Source organism: Sylvia atricapilla, chromosome 8 (assembly GCF_009819655.1).
Source record: "Sylvia atricapilla isolate bSylAtr1 chromosome 8, bSylAtr1.pri, whole genome shotgun sequence".
NCBI lineage: Eukaryota > Metazoa > Chordata > Aves > Passeriformes > Sylviidae > Sylvia > Sylvia atricapilla.
This window is the reverse complement of record NC_089147.1, coordinates 25311638-25329782: the sequence shown is the minus strand read 5'-3', so window position 1 is coordinate 25329782 and position 18145 is coordinate 25311638. Positions and strand designations below refer to the sequence as shown.

The 18145-nt window shown below is 43.6% G+C and overlaps 2 protein-coding genes and 1 long non-coding RNA gene across 3 annotated transcripts; 1 reads left to right on the top strand and 2 right to left on the bottom strand.

Moving 5' to 3' along the window:
* Positions 1-1629: 1629 nt before the first annotated feature.
* On the top strand, positions 1630-5664 carry LOC136364302 (uncharacterized). The gene is made up of 6 exons (XM_066324154.1): positions 1630-1843; positions 2123-2202; positions 2624-2738; positions 3416-3522; positions 3743-3857; positions 4762-5664. Exons 1-6 carry the CDS (start codon positions 1780-1782, stop codon positions 4947-4949), a joined length of 669 nt encoding a protein of 222 aa, XP_066180251.1. The 5' UTR covers positions 1630-1779; the 3' UTR covers positions 4950-5664.
* A 920-nt stretch (positions 5665-6584) lies between these two features.
* Positions 6585-11930, bottom strand: LOC136364303 (uncharacterized). Its single transcript, XR_010744133.1, has 2 exons — positions 11855-11930; positions 6585-7513 (listed from the first exon to the last, which is right to left on the bottom strand). It is a non-coding gene; the product is annotated as an uncharacterized lncRNA (long non-coding RNA).
* A 4055-nt stretch (positions 11931-15985) lies between these two features.
* LOC136364547 (pulmonary surfactant-associated protein A-like) lies at positions 15986-18113 on the bottom strand. The gene is made up of 3 exons (XM_066324505.1): positions 17899-18113; positions 17186-17263; positions 15986-16473 (listed from the first exon to the last, which is right to left on the bottom strand). Exons 1-3 carry the CDS (start codon positions 18044-18046, stop codon positions 16097-16099), a joined length of 603 nt encoding a protein of 200 aa, XP_066180602.1. The 5' UTR covers positions 18047-18113; the 3' UTR covers positions 15986-16096.
* Positions 18114-18145: the final 32 nt, after the last annotated feature.

The following is an 18145-nucleotide window of genomic DNA, read 5'->3' as shown; positions in this document are numbered from 1 at the left end:
ACTTCATGCTTCTAGACAGCATTCTGGTAAATCTGGGCTGGAGAAGTGCTGCCACCCCGTGTTTATCTCCTAAATAAATGTCTTCTTACAGTGCCGCCCACATAGATGTGGTGGGGGAAAGTGCCTGTGATGAACATTAAAGAAAAAGCTGCCATTTATTCCTTTCAAGTATGTCATAAACACAGTTTCTATCTAGTCAAGCCAGAGGACTCTCCACTTTTATTAATTATGCTAATGTGTTCTGTGTAAGTTGAGATAAACAGCTTTATGTGTAGCTTCCGATCTCCCAAAGACTTACCACATTAATTAGTGGGCCTCGTTGGGTACCCACCTGGGTACATCTTGGCAGGAAAACATCTTAAAGAATGAGCTGGCAAAGATTTCCCAGGGACTGTTTTCCTGGCTGCATATTGCCTATCTTCCAAGGAATATGGATACGTGGGTGTCAGCCTCAGACATGTAAGCTGTTTGGAGCCTGGTCCTATTGGTCTGCCTAGAAACATAAACCTTGACCTTTGTTATTAAAGACCTGCTTTGATAATGATCTTTTTTACCTGTCAGTAATGTATACAGAGGCATTTTGCTAATAATAAGGAGGTCACCATTCGTGCTGACACAGAACTGTTACAGTCCTATACATACCTGTTTATCAAGATGTCCTTGAGACAGAAGACGACATTTCTCTGTCAGTCAATGCCCTGGGTACCTCTCTTTCAGCTTAACTTCTTCAGGAGCTCCAGGTTATAGTGTAGTACACTACAACCAGCAGAAGCAAGTGAATGAAAAAGTAATAAAAATTTAAAACATTAAGAATTAATTAAGAAAAATTAAATATGTTTCATAACATAACATGGAAGCAGAAAGTCTGTCTCAACAAAAAGAAACACCTGCAGACAAAAGGAAGAATTCTGCTCGGGTGGTGGCAATAACACCCATTAAAGGTTAGTGGGAGAGGAGGGGGATGTGTGTGTGTGTACCCAGCTGGTTGGCAGGTGAGGCTGGCCCCAGGCTTGGCAGTGTGTGAAGATGTGTGACAGGCTGTGACTCTGGACCCTGCATTTCACACGTGGGTCAGGCACACCTCTAGGACACTTGGATTAATCTGCTAATGAATGTGTAGGGTAGAAAAGGCTGAACTTTTGTGGCAACTTTGCTACCCATTCAGCTCTTCCCATAAACGGATTTAGGCATATGAGGTTCACAGCTCCAACAAAAAAAAAAAACCAGAAAAACTTAGCAAAACTCTGGTTGCTATGGATAAGCACCATACCCTCTTGGTTCAAATTAGTCATCATTTGATGTTCTGAGCTTTCTCTCAGAGCATGCCATACAAGGTAAGGCATTATTTTGTCTTTATGGAAGTATATTTGTGTGTGTGTGAGGGTGAGAGAGACAGAGGGAGGCAAACACAGACAGATGGCAAGGTGGTGAGAGAGCCAGAGCATGCAAGAATATGCATACACCAAACATGTTTACAGTAAACCAGTTAATGTGAAAATTTCCTGGTGGAGCTGGCAGGCGCAGAGCCAGTCTGCCTCAGAGCCCTAATGAGAATGCGTCCTTGCCCTCCCCCAGACTGTCCTGGCAAGCTCTCCTTGGGTTTCCCAGCAGTGGGGCACTGTGTGCCTCCCCTAATCCCTGACCACAGCCCTGCCGTGGAGGAAGGCACAGGGTAAACAACCAGCGACAGAGGCACACAGCTCTGTGCCTGACTTCAGTGCCTCTGCTCTTAGGCACCACAGAGAGCAAGTAATTACCCGTGGCCTCCTGCACAGAGAAATGTCCAGCTCCTGCCTCCCCCGGAAAATACTGTTTGTTCTAAGTTTTGCAGTGCTCCATGCAGGTAAGATATTCTTGAATATGACTAACAATCATTTAAATAGGGCTGTCTTAGAGAAGTGAAGGGCCTGCTTGGGAGCCCAGCCCACCAAAGAGGTGCTCACATTGCTGTTTCCAACAAATCAATATTTGTACAGTTTATTCACATTTGAGCCCTGATCACCTCAGGTATACAAGCTAGTACTAGGACTGTGGGATAGCATAGAACAAGTGGTATTTGGTGTTTGTTCATGCCAGGAGGGACTATGACCTAGCTAAATACCTGCTTCTGCTTGTCTTTTAGATTTTACTGAAACTGGAGCTTTTGGCAGTCCAAGTGAATGCAAAAGTGCAACCATAGATGATGTGAATGAGAGTCTCGAGGTAAGAGGCTGGCTGACCCAGGGCCTGTTCTGCACCCACCTCCTGTGCTGGTGGGCTCCTGCCCTGCCTGCCTGTGCTGGCTGGACAAGCACAACTCGTGTGTTGCTTTGGCCATGTACAAAGTACATGCTGGGGAGGGGAGCTACAAGCAAGAGCAGAAAACATCAGTGTCATCTGACTTACCACAGCTTTGGGCCTGCTGCTGCTAGTCCAAAAAGTGTCCTTGTAGATATGATTTCCAGTTTTGCCCTGCTCCAGATATATGAAGTGGCTTGAACATAAGTAGTATAGCAAGATAAGTAACAATAGCTACCTAGAAATACATGAGCTCATTTATTGATGTATTTTCACTGACAGATTAATTCTAAGGCTCCAAAGTCTTTCTTTTTCAGCTTAGACTTTTTCTCCCCTAACTCCACAGAAATATTCAAAATGCTTGCCTGAAATGATTGCCAAGGGTGAAAAAGCTTCAATCAATTCCCTGGTGTGGAAACTGCAAGAAACCCTTGATATGCTGCGCCCTGCTCAAGAGCAATGTGAGGCTCCTCCTGAGCCAAGGCTCCCTTTTAAAGGCTCGTTGAACAAAGAGCCAGTGGAGAAGCACAAAGGAAATTTTTCCTACTGTAGAACGAACCAAGTGTCTGCATTTCTTTAGGGGAGGAGGGATGTAATATAAAAGAGGACTCAGCCACAGAGAGCACTGGGACTGGGGAGGCACAGCAGCACAAACAGGGGGGTCCTGCTGTCCCTGCAGCCCAGGCACTGGTGCTGAGCAGCAGAAGCAGCACAGTCACAGGGCCAGCAGCGCCTGCTCTGCCCTCCAGCCAGAGCCCTGTGCTGTCTGGGACCTGGCATGCCAGCCATATTTTTCCAAGAAATATTCGGATTATTTTGGCCACAATAGCACTGAATGTCGGTGCTGTGAATGAAAATGCCACAGTGAGCTGCCTCTAAAGTATACCTGAGGCTGACCCTGCTGTCACAGCACCGAGTGAGGGGAAAAATCCGTGGGAGGGCCAAAAAAAAAAAAAAAAAAAAAAAAAAAATTTAAAAGACAAAAAATTTTAAACAAGAAAAAAAAAAAAGCTTGCTTTGATGATGCCAGCTAGTAGAGACAGGTTACTGAATTTTCTTGGGAAGGGGAGGCTGTTATACCGCCTTTCTCTCTGATATATTGTTTACTTGCTCTTTTTTCTTTTTATCCACCCGAAAGTTTGCAAGCAGCTGCCTCCGTGCCCACGCCCAGTGGCCCCAAAAAACGGGGGCCTGGTGTGTGTGACCATTGAGAACACTCAGTACTGCAAACCCATGTGCAACAAGGTAACATTGCTGCCTCACTGCTGCTGCATTGCTGCATCTGTTCCTTCATTTACACCTGCTTACCTGCTAAAGCCTAATTTTGCTTGCTATACTTCTTTTATATCCCTCGGGGCTGGGAGGGGCTGTAGTGGTTTTGGCTGACTGTTTCTTCCCCTTGCAGCTACAGTGAGGTGTCCTAAGACACTGTTTGTTTGTTTTCTCCCCATCATTCCTTCCCAAGGGTTATGACTTCCCGTTCCTCAGAAGGAGCAGGCTGTACGAGGAGTGTGGCAATGCCACAGGGTTTTCCTGGACCACGCAGCTCATAGGGGGAAAGGCACTGGCTGTTTGCAACCGTGAGTGCTTCTTGGCTATGTCTGTTCATGAGGACACCAGGCTCCCCCTCTTTCGTTCAAAAAAATAGGAGAAACTTTGTGAGAGCCAGTGCTGAGCTGGCAAACGAGTAAGAAAACACATTAGCTTTAGTACTCTCAGGAACGCATTGCTTTTTCATCTTGGGATACCAAATACGATATTTATGCAAATATTTGTGGGGAAGATGGACCTGTTTTTTTAAAAAAAACCAGTAAATTGGTATCACCCTGATACAAACCCCACATTGCACAAGGGTTGTGTGACCCACTGGACAGATAGCAATAGGACACAAAACTGCTTATCTTTCCACAATATTTGAAGAATCTTAGCAATAATTGGCCAGCACCTCTATGCACACACAATAAAGCAGCTGGCCCCCAGCCAGCAGTGCTGCCATCTTCATGGCAGCCCAAGGACTGTAAGACTGCTCCCACTGTATCCACTGAGCAATCTGTCACCCAAAGCAGGCTCTATGCCTCTGGTGTCACTGCCTTAACTTAAAAATAAATGTGCATACAGATACACAAAAGGGCCACCCTACCTCTCCTGTGCTTAATGGAAAATATTTTACTGTTGACAGTGCCTAGTTGCTAGTTGTTTTCCATGGCTTACGAAAAGCAAGCAATCATCTAGGCCCTTTAGTCTATAAAATGGGAATGCCAGCACATGGTTTAAAGATCAGGAATAATCTAAGCCATCATTATATTGTTATATTATAACAGATAATATACAATACAATATATACATAGTATATAATAAATTGCATGTTATACATTACATATTATATATAATAATCTATAATATATTATAATATTATTATATAATAATCAGCTGCCTGTTTACTTATTTATTTATTTATTTATTGTCATCTTTGATCTTTTCCAGCCTCTGAGACGGCCATCAGTGGAGCTCAATCTGCCTATTTCCCCAGCAACAGCACCTGTGTGCACACACTTGCCTTCCCTGAGACTGAGGCAGAGCAGCTGAACATCTTCCTCGAGGAGCTTGCAGGGCAAGGCATCGACGGCTCCCGCCGGGACCAGGGGGCTGATTGTATCATCTGTGGTTACTAGCACCGAGACTGCACTTGGACAGCAGTGAAATCAGGGCTAACACGTGTAAACACACAGCTTTTATTTAGTTAAAGGGCTGGAGATCACAGTCATGACCTCAGCTTGGGGGTATGGATATGTAGGTGAAATCTAATCCCGTGCTTATGGCAGAAGAGTTTCAAAAGAAAGAAGACCATTTTAATGGCTTAAATTTGTCTAGTTGGAATTAAATAAGAGTTTTTTAATGGATGCCTTCCTATTGGCTTAACTTCTTCAGGATCTCTGAAGATAGTGATAACTGATTGTTATCAGAAATTCTCCTGTGTCGGGGCCACCTTTACTGAGAAAGGGCCATACTCCTACTCACTTTTAGAGTTGCCAGTTAATCACTATTATTGCTCTGATGACCTGCTATGTCAGTGACAACAGTTCCTGGCTGTAGGGGTGTAATACTTTATCCATTTGCTTGCTTGACTGGGCCTGAGAACAGCAGCAGAAAACCTGTCCACTGCCCACCTGGCACTAAGTGAAAGTGAAGATCAAAGGTAACTTAGCACTGGTGATCCAGATTATTTGTGGAGCTGCAGCTACCAAACAATGTGCATGTGAATTATTACGAAATATAAACAAGAAATTGAGTTACTGCTTGCTTGGTTTTCAGTGGAATCTGTGCTTGGGGTAATATTTTAATTTTCTTCTGTTGAGCAAACAATGAAGCTGTAGATCTGAAGACAGACATCTCATCTGTTTGTGTTTCCTTTCCCTTTTTACCTTTTCCCTATTTCTGTCGATCTCTCAGACACAGATGGCATAATTTTGTGGTACATGATGTAAAATTGACCTTTACCTCATTAATCAGATAAATTATTCAAATATATATATTTACATATCTTCATCTCAGGCTCAGAATCGAGTCCTTACAAGCAAAAAACCCTATAAATGACCCCAGTTGCTTTAGGGCCCAGAAGCAGACAGTCATATGACAATGAGTGGAGCAGACAATTACACCAGAAAAGGGATGAGTTGACTGCTTTGGCTGCTTATAAACCCTGTGGCAATAAATTAAGTCATTGTGTTGGAGACAAAAGTGCTGTGGCCTTAAAGGAAAAAAAAAAAAAGTTTTAAATCATGGGAGTTGTTTTGTTTTGTGGTTTTTGTTTGTTTGAAATGTATTTATTTCTGGCAAACAAATAATCTCTTTCAAATGAAATTGTAATATTTTTAAATCTTTCCAGCCAAATCATTATCAACTGATGCTCAGATAAAATAGGTGGAGTACTTTCAGTATAATTTTGCTACTGGTGCTAAACCCCATTTTTTTCTCTCAATTTTGTTAATGAATTCTAGTGAATTTCCAAACCAACCAATAAATGAAAAGTCACTCATACTTTATTTCATGAGGAAATCAAACCTGCAAACTAACAGAAACTCCTTCATTTGTGGGACAGAAATCCTCACAGTGAGTGTTACAGAGTGTGGAAGCATTAGGCTGGAAAGATTTAATTATCATCTGTCACGAACCTGATATCAAGCTGGAGATTGGGTTGCTGGGGTGTTTTTCAAAAACTTGCAGAGAAGTTTTGTTCTACTCCCACCACCTGAGTTCTTATCAATATATGAGACAGGGATTTGACTCAATAAGCCCACATGACACAGTTAAAAACTGAAGTAAATTTAATCCTGTTATTTCCCAGAGTACATTTGCATCATTTAATTCATGTAAATGGTTGCTATGTGTTTGCATTAACTTCTTATTGGTGTCTGCCCTGGCTGTCTGAGCAGTGGACCCTTCCTGATGCTCCTGCTGTTGCCCCAGGTTGGGGTAGGCTTTGTTCTGGCACTAGGGGGTTGAGGAGAGAGGGAAATCCATATAAAAGGAAATAATTTACTAACATTTTAAACCATTAAGTTTTGAGATCAAACAACAGAAGCAGGGGAAGCTTATTTATAGTACCATTCTCTGAATTTATTTTTTTTTTTAGGTTTTGCAATACAACCAGACTAAACTACTGCCTCCCCAGAGTATCCTGCATGCTTTTGATAAGTCCACCTGCATAAGTGTCAGTCAGCTAAAGGCCTTGGTAATATTTAGAGTGTAACTATAGAGAGGGGGGTTTTCCTGATATTAATTAGGGAATACAGTGCTGCATTATCCTTGCTTCTCTTTCAGTCCATTATTGCACAAGAGAAGAAGTCAGTCTAGGAACTGAGCCAACAAGAGTAATTACAACCCAGCCAAAAAATGGAATGCGAAGTGCCGAGGACTGCAGTTCATGACCAAAAAAATCCCACACATTCTCTTTTCACGGCAACAGAGTGGTGCTTTTGGGTGTATCACAGGTGGTGAGGGTGACCTGAGAGAGGTTTTCCGTGTGACCCGTGGGCCCTGGGGCAGCAGGGCTGGCTCACACTGAGCCGTGCAGGGAGATCTGCGGAACACGCTTCATTCTCCAGAGCACCACCACAGTGGGGGGCAGCAGCATCAGGAAACTCATCACCAGCACTGCAGCAAAAATGACCAGCAGGATTGCCCACGGGGCCAGGACTGTTCCCACCATGATTTCCTTCATGTCAAGAGTCTGAGGCTGTAAAGCAAAAAATAGGCTGCATTATTTACTTGCAAATGGGAATCGTGTCTGAACAGATGTGTTTGTTTCAGCCAGCATAGGGGTGTCAGCCTCTTTGGCCTAGTCTTTTCTCAGCCTGAAGAATAAACCCATTGCCTGAGTTGCAGACCCCAGAAAAGCTCCTGCTCGTTCTCTCTCTGTGCCCTCAGGAGCCTCCACAGAGCATCAGCCTGCCTGTTGGGAAAGATGGGACAGGAAGGGCTTATGGATATGATTGTCTGGGAAGAAATACTGGAGATATAAAATCTGTAAGTGAAATAGAAATGAAGGCTAGCTTTGAGATGCAGGCAGGAAGATGGTGATTAGCTGGAGATAGGCTGAAGGACAGAAAGCAAAAGGACCCAAGAATGCAGCCCCTCTCCACCCTGCCAAGGCATCAAGGAAAAAGTAGGTAAGAAGAGTAGTCTTTAGAGTTTAGACTATAGGATGATGTGGTAATTTAGTAGTTCTCATAGGTTGCATGCAAAGTTTGTAGGTTTTGTATCTTGCACCGGTTGGTCAGTGTAAATTAGAATATTCAATACAAAAGGAGATAGAATGTGTTGGAACAAGGTCCTTGCTCTCTTAGCTCTTACTCTCTCAGCTCTTACCTTCTCTTATCTCTTGCTCCTTCCCCTCTTGCCGCTCTCTTTTTCCCTGCTATTCTCCCTGTGCTCTTACCTCTTCGTTCTTCTCTTCTCGCCCCTTGTTCCTCTCCTGCTTCTTCACCCCTTCTCTTGCCCGCTCCCTGCCTCTGCTTCTTCTCCCTCCCTCTCTCCCCCCGCCCTGACCCCGGCACTCTTCTCACCTCCCTTACCTCATACCCCCTCTCTCTCTTTAAGGGTTTCCCTTCAGCCGAGGCTGGTGGCTGACAGCAGCCCTCTTTACCCACCACCCTTGCAATAAAACCACGTGTTTCTACAATATCTCAACTCTGCAGAGTTCCTTTGTCCCTGCCGTCCACGGATGCCCCTACACCTGCCTTTCCCCCTTGGCTCAGGTGCAGTTGCTGGTGTAAGACACCCTGTCCACCCTGAAGCATTGTTCCAAACCCCTGTTCCTAAGCCTTTCTCTTTAAAGTTCTGGTTTTTAAGGCCCTCCTCTCCCACTTAGAGCATCATTACACAAAATGATTATTACACCGACATGTATCAAAGCTAAGGCTGAAAATAAAAGAATATGATGGAAAGGAGAACCAGAAATTGAACTACCATCAGAATGTATATTTTATCTTTTTTTCATGCATAATGCTTTAGAAAGAGCAGCGTGCTTAGGAATGAGTTAAATCACGTTGATTTTGTTAAGTGCTAATAGCTGTGTCCTAGGGAGTGCAGTGTTCAATGCAATGAACATAGGACCCACACACCTGGAAGCCATCAGCATGGCAAGTTCTCTTCCAGGACCCACACACCTGAAAGCAGTACAGTGGGTGAATAAAAGAAAGTGCCAGGGGCTGGAAAGGTTTTTTCGTCGACAATCTTTACCAGTACCAGGAATGAGGAGGTTTCCTGAGGGGTGCAGTGCTGCCTATGCTGTGGGAATTGGAGCTACGACTCACCAGAGGAGGTCTCAGGTTTGTCCGAGCTTTACTGGGATTTTGTTACTAAATCCTCACATTTGCATAAAGGGGAAGATGGAAACAGGGTTGATAGAATGTGTATGTCTGAGGAGAGTAGAAAATTTGAATAATTTGTACATGTTGCGTACATGACTGTGTTAAAATTGCCATTAGCTCAATTTATTTTTTTTCTGTGGTTTGTGACGACAGTTGCTGTATGTCTGGTAACAAGTCTTGGAGGATTTAGGCTATGCTATCCTTAATGAAGCCTAGCTGTCCATGAGAAGACTCCTAATGGAGTTCTCCTTGGCTGTTGTGTCATGTTCTGGTTAGATTAATCTCAAATCTTATGAGCACAGAGGCTGCAGCTAGAGCTCCCCTAGCTCAGGGTCTGGAGCACTCTCTCAGCTGCTTTCCTCTTACCAGTGAAGTCACATACCTGTGGCAGGAGGGTGCCTGGAGCTGGAATGCTGCCCACCAGGTTCATTCCCTGAAGTGGGCTGTGCTCTGCGTCTGTTTTCACCCAAATTACAAAAGAGATGCTTCATTTTGTGTGTGTTCGTCTGCTCTGACCTGTAGTTCTGCTGATGTGGGCTGTGCTGCAGAGCCCATCAGGCTGGGTGATATTCTGACCTTTCCTGTGGCAGCCTTTGTATGATTTCTCTCTGCCCACTGACTGGTGGGTGAAGATAGGTGTGAGGCTGCTTTTAAGCTGGAGAGGCTGTGGGAGAGGGATTTTTTTACTTGCTCGGGGAGCTCCCTTGTGCTGCCTCACTGGTGTCCTACAGCTGCTGCACAGGGAATGTCACAGCTTGCTGTGGATTAATAGCGGTGTCTTAAGGAATGCAGTGTCCAACGCAGTGCCTTCCACAGGACCCACACACCTGAAAGTCATAAGGACTGCAGGTCCTTTGCCAGAACCTACACACCTGAAAGCTGTATTAGCCTCCTGTCTCCTAATTTGAGTATCTTTGTCGCTTAAGTCCTTTAAATATCTCCGTTTCTGGCTTGCTTTGTGGTCCTTTTTTCCCTGCCTTTTTCTCTGCTATTAATATATCAGATGAAGCCACATATGAACCATATTGAATTTCCCATATCGTCTACAAATAGGGCTTATAGCTGTTTAGGTGGGGAGGGGGGTTATTATCTACACCTGATAGCTGCTCAGTCAGACACAACGATGGGCTCCCAGTTGGTTGAGCACAACTGGAGCTGTGAAACCCCTCCCGTGTTGCTGGGGTGTGACCACTCTTCTCCCAGGCACGCACTTATTTTAAAGAAAGATCAAGCTGAAAGGGGCTAACCAACAACAGCAACAATGAACTTGTTCTGCTTCATTTTCCACTCAGTCAGTGACACAAATATTTGCCCTTCAAGTGGGGAAAACAAGTGCTGCTGAGTACTTGTTCTCTACCTTAACTGCCAGCTTCCTGTTAACACTCCGGGATAATTACCCATGACTGCTTTTCTGAGGAGGTCACTGCTGCTGCAGCGTCCTGAGCGTGCCTTGTAACCCTGTGCAACTGCAGCAGAGGTGAATTCATTCCTCTGCCGCTTCCCTGAATGTGTGTTACAAACAGAGGGAGCAAATGGTAGGAACAGGAAAAAATCCTCAGACCTGGATGTCTGGCACAGTGATGGGCTTGAAAAGAGGGTGATGATTGAGAGATAACTACACTGCAAGGTAAAATCGTCACTTAAAACTCCTGTAAGAACCAGAAACCAAATTTTAATGAGTTTGGTACCTTAGAGAAAAGGCTGCATGTCAACTGTGTAGAATCTTAGAAAGGTCTAATAATGCTGCTTTGGTCTCTGGAGGGCCAAACCTTTCAAGCCAAAAGTGCATGAAAACACTCAGAATCATTAAAATATTAATAGAAATCTCACTGAATTTGTTTTTTTATAAATATCTCCCTCTACAAGTAAATAAAGTGTTAATTAAAATATTTTAGTATTAATTTTCAAAGGATTTCAGCCTTTTTAAGGTATGAAGCAGTTTGGTCTGATTATTTTTACATTAAATCTGTATGTATTTATCTTTCAGTGAGTAAAGTCACTGCAGGATACAAATCTAGCTTAAAATACCTCAATATGAAATTTGAGTGCAGAAATTAAATGTATGCCATATGGGGGAAGATTTTTAAAACAAAAATTGTGATGAAGACTATTTAACAGACAAAACTAGCATAGCAAACTGTGTGATTCAGCTGATCAAGCCCTTAGTTTCATCTCACTTCCAAAAGTAATTGTGACTACAATGAAAGTTAAAAATGCAAGAAGAGTTTCTCAGCTGTTATTTAAATCACACTTTTCTGGACATATAAATTCAGATTTTTTGTATTTTGTCTGAAAAGATGGTTTTGTGCTCTCATAGATAACACATCGTGGCATATGTCTGTTCGGTTTCTGATTCTTGAATGTGTAGCAGTAAGGAGATACCTGTGCTGAGGGACAGATAATTCCTGTTCTGAAATATTTAGATTTTGAACACTTTTGAACATAAAAGCTGGAGGTGTGCTAACTGTAAAAGGAGAATAAAGGATTGCCTTATGCAGTCTGCTTACAGACAGCATTTTAAGGATTTAGCAAATTATTTTGCACTTAAAATTAATTACATGAATAGGAACTCTGTTTCTTCAAATCTTCCCCGCTGACAACCTTTTACCCAAATTAGAAATAATTTAGTCGTCACCCTTATTTTTAGAAAGGCGGACAAACCTCGAAGCAGTTGAATTCGTGTTGAATATTTCTGTCTTTCTCACCTGACTGCATCAAGCGGGTGCCGGGGTCCCGTCTGCCCGCCCGTGCCTGCTCCGTGCGCTCCGGGCGGTGACAGCCAGGGACAGTCACCTGGGCCGGCCCGTGCGAGCCTCAGGTGAGCCAGCACGGTGCTCGGGCCCTTGTTTGTACTGCGGTGCCTCTATCACCTCCCCCGGGTGTTCTTAAAGCGGCACAAGCCTTCCCGAGCCCTGCCGCGGTTTGCCGGGATCCGCAGGGCAATGGCTGGCTCCTCACAGCCCGCCTGAGGGGACAGCCGCTGCGCTGAAACCTGAGGGCGTTTGTCGCCACAAAACCACCCGGGCTTGCCTTCTAAATCATCTTCTTTGCTCACAAATGAGTAATGTGTTTAAGCAACTCATTCTCTCAAACTCATTGATTATTTATGGACAGAATGTTCAGCCTTCAGAAACATGAAGGCTGATGCCCCTAAGTTTATTGCGGATCCGAGGCCTTCATGTGCCAAACTCTCTTCCACCTGTATACATTCAACAACCCACTCGCCATTTAACAGCTTAGCTTTATTTAAATATTTGGAAAATCACAGCTATGCTCAGGCTGCTGCAGTATCTGTTCTATAAAGTGCATGAAAAAACTTCTTCAGGGGCTTTGCTAAGCCAGCTCTGGCTCCTCTCCATGCTGCTGAGGAGGTGGCACTACACAGTTCCTGGGAAGTGGCCATCCTGCTGAACGCACTGCTGCATCCTGCTCTTGCCTCTTGACAAGAGACGTGAAGCCTGCCTTAAGAACTGAGCAGTGGAGTCTGTGGAACAACGTGTGCTGGAATGGATACATCCAAAGGGCTGTACAGAGCTTCAGATTGCAAGGATGTCCCTTTAGACCTCAAAGGACGTCCCTTTAGCCCTCAAAGCCACACAATCATCAATAGGTTTTTCAGTTTCTTTCAAAGCAGAAAAAAATACTAACTAGGGTATTTTCACAGAAAATAACAGCTGTTAAGAATAATTTTTCCCATGGTGGATATTTTTATAGAATTCAAAACAATTTTCTGAACAATTGTTGGCAGGGGTTTGGGTAAGTGTAATAATTGTTTTCCACTATACAACACAGAATCAGTAACACTTCTCCCAGCAGAATTTGACAAGTGACTTCCACCTCTCTTGATATTTGACACTAATATTTCATCTTGCTTTCCAAATCAATAAGTTGCTTTCCAAGTAACCTGTTTATACTGTTCTTTTACTAACTCTTCAGATTAATACCTTTTCAGCTTTATTTAATCCTAGTAGTGGTACTATAAGCCCTATGACTGAAAGTGGGAAAGTGCCTGCCATTGACTGAAAATTGAATATCACAGAGTTGGCTTGTCAGCGTGCTGGGTGGCCCAGAAGATTCACAAGTACTGTAAATTACATGCTAAACAGTGGCAGTTTTTAAAAGCTCAACTAGTCTTTAAAGTTAGGATAAGGTGGATTAAGCTTTTAAAATAAATACACGAATATTTCAGAAAGCAGCTTTTGAAGTAAATGCTTGCTAGTCTTGGGAAGTCCTGTCTTTCTACAAATCAGAGGATGCTGTAGTGGCCTCTCATTCAGACTTAAGAAATAAATTCAGTGCCCAAATGAACCAATCTGCCTTTCAGGCCAAGACTGCTGTCAGCAGGGTTTTTGAAGGTGGCAGCTTCAGGCAGGGTGACAAACACTTGCTTTGAGGTTTTGTGTCCTCATCCCAGTACCAGCTCCCAGTGTCTCAACAGGGCATCTGCAGCTGTGGGGTAACAAAGTCCTTTACTCTCCTCCCTGGGAGCCCACAGGGGAAAAGCCCAAAGATGGGGCAGTGGTGGAACATTTCTGCTGTGGCACATATTCATTAGACCAACACCGAAGGCAGCTGCTTTCCTTCACACACACCTGCAAATAGCTTTAATTTTGATATATAACCGTGAACCCCTGGAGATTAGCAGGATAAAATAAAAAACTTACCGTGGCTTGAAATGTTCAGTGCTGGTGGGCTGTGTATCCAACTTCATTCTCAGGCTGATGTAAATCACTGGAAATTTCTTAAACTTTATTGGAATACGAAGAGTGGAAAATTACTGAGATGATGCTTGGGATCCTGTTTCCTTGTGCTCGTGGCAGAGTTAATTGCACAACAGGAGTCACGCAAGGCTGAAGACTGGGCAGGTGAGCTGATGGGTGCAGGCAGATACTGGTGAGCTGTAAAATGTTTGTAAGAATAGAATTTGCAAGCGAAACAGTGCCACATGGACCCCTGAGTCCTCATTTTCCCTCTACAGAGCAGTGTATGTAGACCTTGCATGATATAGGATTGAGTAGTTTATATTTTGGCTGTGCTCTACAGAAATAAGGCATTCATTAATAGCTTGTAGATCTCCTTACATGCCAAACATATGCATGGATAAACAGGACTTTGCTCACAGAAGTTTTACCTTTGTATATGCTGAGATAATTTTACAGCTCTTGGAAACAGGGTCCTCTTTAGTATGCATTGTGATGGAGGATTTGAATACTGCTGGAGTGATTAATTGAGTCTACATGTGGAGGTGGACCACCTGCAGGCACCAGGCTGTTCAAGCAAAAAGGTGTTTTGGTTTGACACCAACCTCCTTGCATTAATTTTCCTAATACCTCAAAGACAAGAAGCCTAGTTTGCAGAGAATAACAGCAAGAATGATTCACTGGCCCTGACAAGCAGAGGGCTGAAAGAAGGCCAGGAAGACCCATTCCTTGTCACAGAGCAGGTGGTGAGACCATGTGCCCAAAATAATCCTGTAATTGAATTTAAGCCAGTGCAGGAATGTTGTGCATGGCAAGTTGCTGCTCTGGAATTACAGCAATTTGCACAGCTACGAGGTTCCAAGCAGCCTCTTTGCTGGCCCCCAGGAGCTGTGAGCACACCACCCCTCCCCTGTTCCTTTCCATAGCTTGGCTGTTCTGTCTCCCTGCCATGCAGAGGCTGAGGGGGCTGATCAGGCTCTAGAGCTGGTGTCCTTGCTCAGGTTTCCATGACCCAGCTGGGACTAACGCAGTGTGAATGTGTGTGACTGATAGTCAGGCATTTGGCTTCACGGAGGCATCCCCAGATGCTCAGCCAGCCTTTGCACCATGTCATGGAGCTGATGCAGAGCCTTCATTGCCTAAGCTATGCTGAAGCCAGCTGCCCTGGAGAAAGGAAAAAGCCAAATCAGACATCTCTGAGTGTGTGCAGCTATACTGCACAACTGAATCTAGACCTGGGGAATTCTCGCCTTCAGTAGGTGAACAGACTCAAGCAAAAAAGCTGAGAAAGATTTCTCTTAATCCTTTAGCTTAAGCTGAGTAGTGGAGACTGAGCAGCTTCTGCAATGGGTGCTGAGTCACTTGGTACCCACCAACCTGGGCCCTGTGGGAATCCCAGTGAGGCTCTGACAAGCACATCTGTGGTGCCCAAAATTAGTTGTATCTGAATCTCATGACAATATAGCCTAAAACAATTGGCCTTGTCAGGCTAAAAAAAAGGCTCTGCTGATTTTCCTTAAACCACATAGGCCCAGTAATTCTCCTGTTGGCTCCTGTGTGTTTTCTTCCACACACATCCCATGTGACAGGGGACCTTGGTCTTCTTGTGCTCCTACATCTTTGAGTCAGGGAAGGGATTAGGAACTGCTAAACAGGTGGCTTCTAGACACTGCTTTGAGGTGCATGAAGGCTAAAGACCTGCTGACTCAGAAGTTTTCCAATGGGAAATGAAGGGGGATGGCTCTGTGCCACCCCAGCAGCACTGCTCGTGTCTTCTTTCAGGGCACCTGTTGGGGGTGAGGGTGGCCAAAGCAACAGAGGCTGAGCAACAGCAGAGCTGTCTGCATGGGGAGTTTTGGTGAGGGAAACGTACAGAGAGGGATCAAAATACACACAACATAGAGGCTTGTGGGTAAAGGAGTACTGGAAGAGCTTGTGACTGCAAGTCACTCTAGATATGAGGCCAAGAAGTCTAATTTTTGGTGTAATAAATCAACAGGCTAAAAGAAGTAGAAACCCATAGGCAGTAGTATTAAGACACTTGGGGGGCAGTGATTAACAAAACAGACAAAATGACCACTGCTTTCATCATACAGTTTCCTCTTTATTGTTGGCATTTGTTTTAAAGACAGAACAGACTGGAAAGAGTGAGTTTTATTTTTTCATGCTGCATTATCTAAGTTCACTAGCTACAAATGAAGACACAAGTGATAAGGAGGTATATTCCAGAGAGCAGCAAGGGAAGCACTAGAACTGGCAGACAATAAGGTGGTTCTTGCTACACTTTTTGTCATTCCAAGTGCCATCAGTGTACATCTCCACACATTCCTCCTCCCCTCGGCCAGAAGGTTCATTTGAATACCAGTTAGTATAGCGCAGCTGACCACCCTTCAGGGGCTGGAATTTGCCTGGAATAAGAGACTGTTTTATCCCCAGGTAGGCGTAGGTGTTATGATATTTCACGAAGTACAGAATAGCATCATTCTCGCCAGGGTTCCGTGGAGTGGCAATAGAGCCTCCAGCCTCTTTACATTTTTCCACTGTACCATCAAAATCAGCCGTTTTCCCATTGCTAGCAAACATTTTTCCTCCAGACTCTGTTATCATCTTGTTCAAGCGAAGGACTGCAAGAGGAGGGAAGAGCTGTTAAACACTTGTGCGTTGTTTTGTGCTCACTTTGCTGTCAATTCTAACTCCTGCTGTTTTGCTCCATAACTTCAGATTAAACCCAGGAAAAGGTAATGGAAAGGAGAACTTGAAATCAAAGATTTCAAAGAAATTTGAAAATGAGGATTGGGGGGGGAAGGGACAAAACACACACATACACAGATGATGAAACAGAAGAATCACATCAGAAGATGGAGAAGGAGGAAAGGAAATGAGGAATTCTATATTTTTAAAAGGTGTATGATATTCTTTGAGACTCTGAGGTGGTTTCCAGTATAGCAATGTTCTTGAGTGAGTGGGGTCTTAGATGTGATCTGGTCTTGATTGTCTTAGTATGTTTTTAGTGCTCTTTTTGTCTGTTGGGAGCACATGGTGTGCATGGAGCAGCTCTGCATAGGCAGGGAATTTAATCTGGCACATTGCACATTCCTGCCTTGCTTGCACTGATACCTCAGAGCTGTTACCTAGGTGTCTCCCATTAGTTATGAAATTCTAATTCCCACCTCCCCCATTTGAAAGTTTTCTTTTGGTGATGTACCATTGAAGAAGATATAAAAGGAATGCAATGAAACTGCAGAAAATTCTGCCTTTTTCTAAAGAAGCAGTTTTTGCCCACCTTGTGTCTCCCCTCTAACCCATAGCAGCAGCAAGTAAAGGCAGATAAAATACCTCCTTCCAGTCTGGCAATCCGATATTGTAACTGACGGATGATGTCCCCATTTTCAGTACCAGCCAGTGGTATGAGGTCTGTGAACAAAACCAGCTATTATGCACTTTGCATTACAGTTTCAGTCTTGGCTTTCAAATACAGCAGAGCTCATCATATGAAACTAATACGAACTTTTAAAATGTTTGTTTGACAAATTTTAGTTTACTGCTGTGTTTTAAACAGGCAATACCTTCACACATTGATCTTTGCAAGGATAGGGGATAAGTTCTTGGAAGTCACCTGCAGAGCAGGGATGTTTATGGAAAAGTGGAACTGGCAAACTGAGTTAGTTTTCCCTCTAAGTGATTGAGCCAGTCCAGGCTAAACACTGACACTAGTGCAGTAGGTTTAGTTAATTTTAACTGTGTTCAGGGACTGAATCCTCAACAGAATCCTTCAGGATTTTGAAGCACTTGCTTACAGCTCCAACCTAGGACTGAGCAACAAGCTTCTTGTGCTATGGAAAATTCTAAACTTTTCTCTCTATCCACAGAGAAAATATCAGTGAATCACTGCATCATAAACAGAGATTTAAGCATCTTATTTCATATAAGGAATTAGTAAAGTCCTGTTTATTTTATTTCTAGTAGATCACTCATCAGATTATGGTAGATAGCACTGAGTTTACAAAGCATGGAACACAACAGATAAAAATGAAGATAACTACATGTACCTGGTACTTGTTGTTCATCACTCCCACCTCCAAAAAGAGGCTTGAAAGAAAACTTTGGAAAAATTTGTTGCGGTTTCACTTGAGCACAGAATGAAAGCAGGAAAAAAGCTACTGTTAAGGTTTTGTGCAGCTGTGGAGACAGCATCATTTAAAGCTAAAGGTAAACCAGACTGGTTTACTCTCCAGTGTAGAGTCCTGCATTAAAAAAAACAAAACAAAACAAAAAAAAAAGTATTTTAGAATTTTT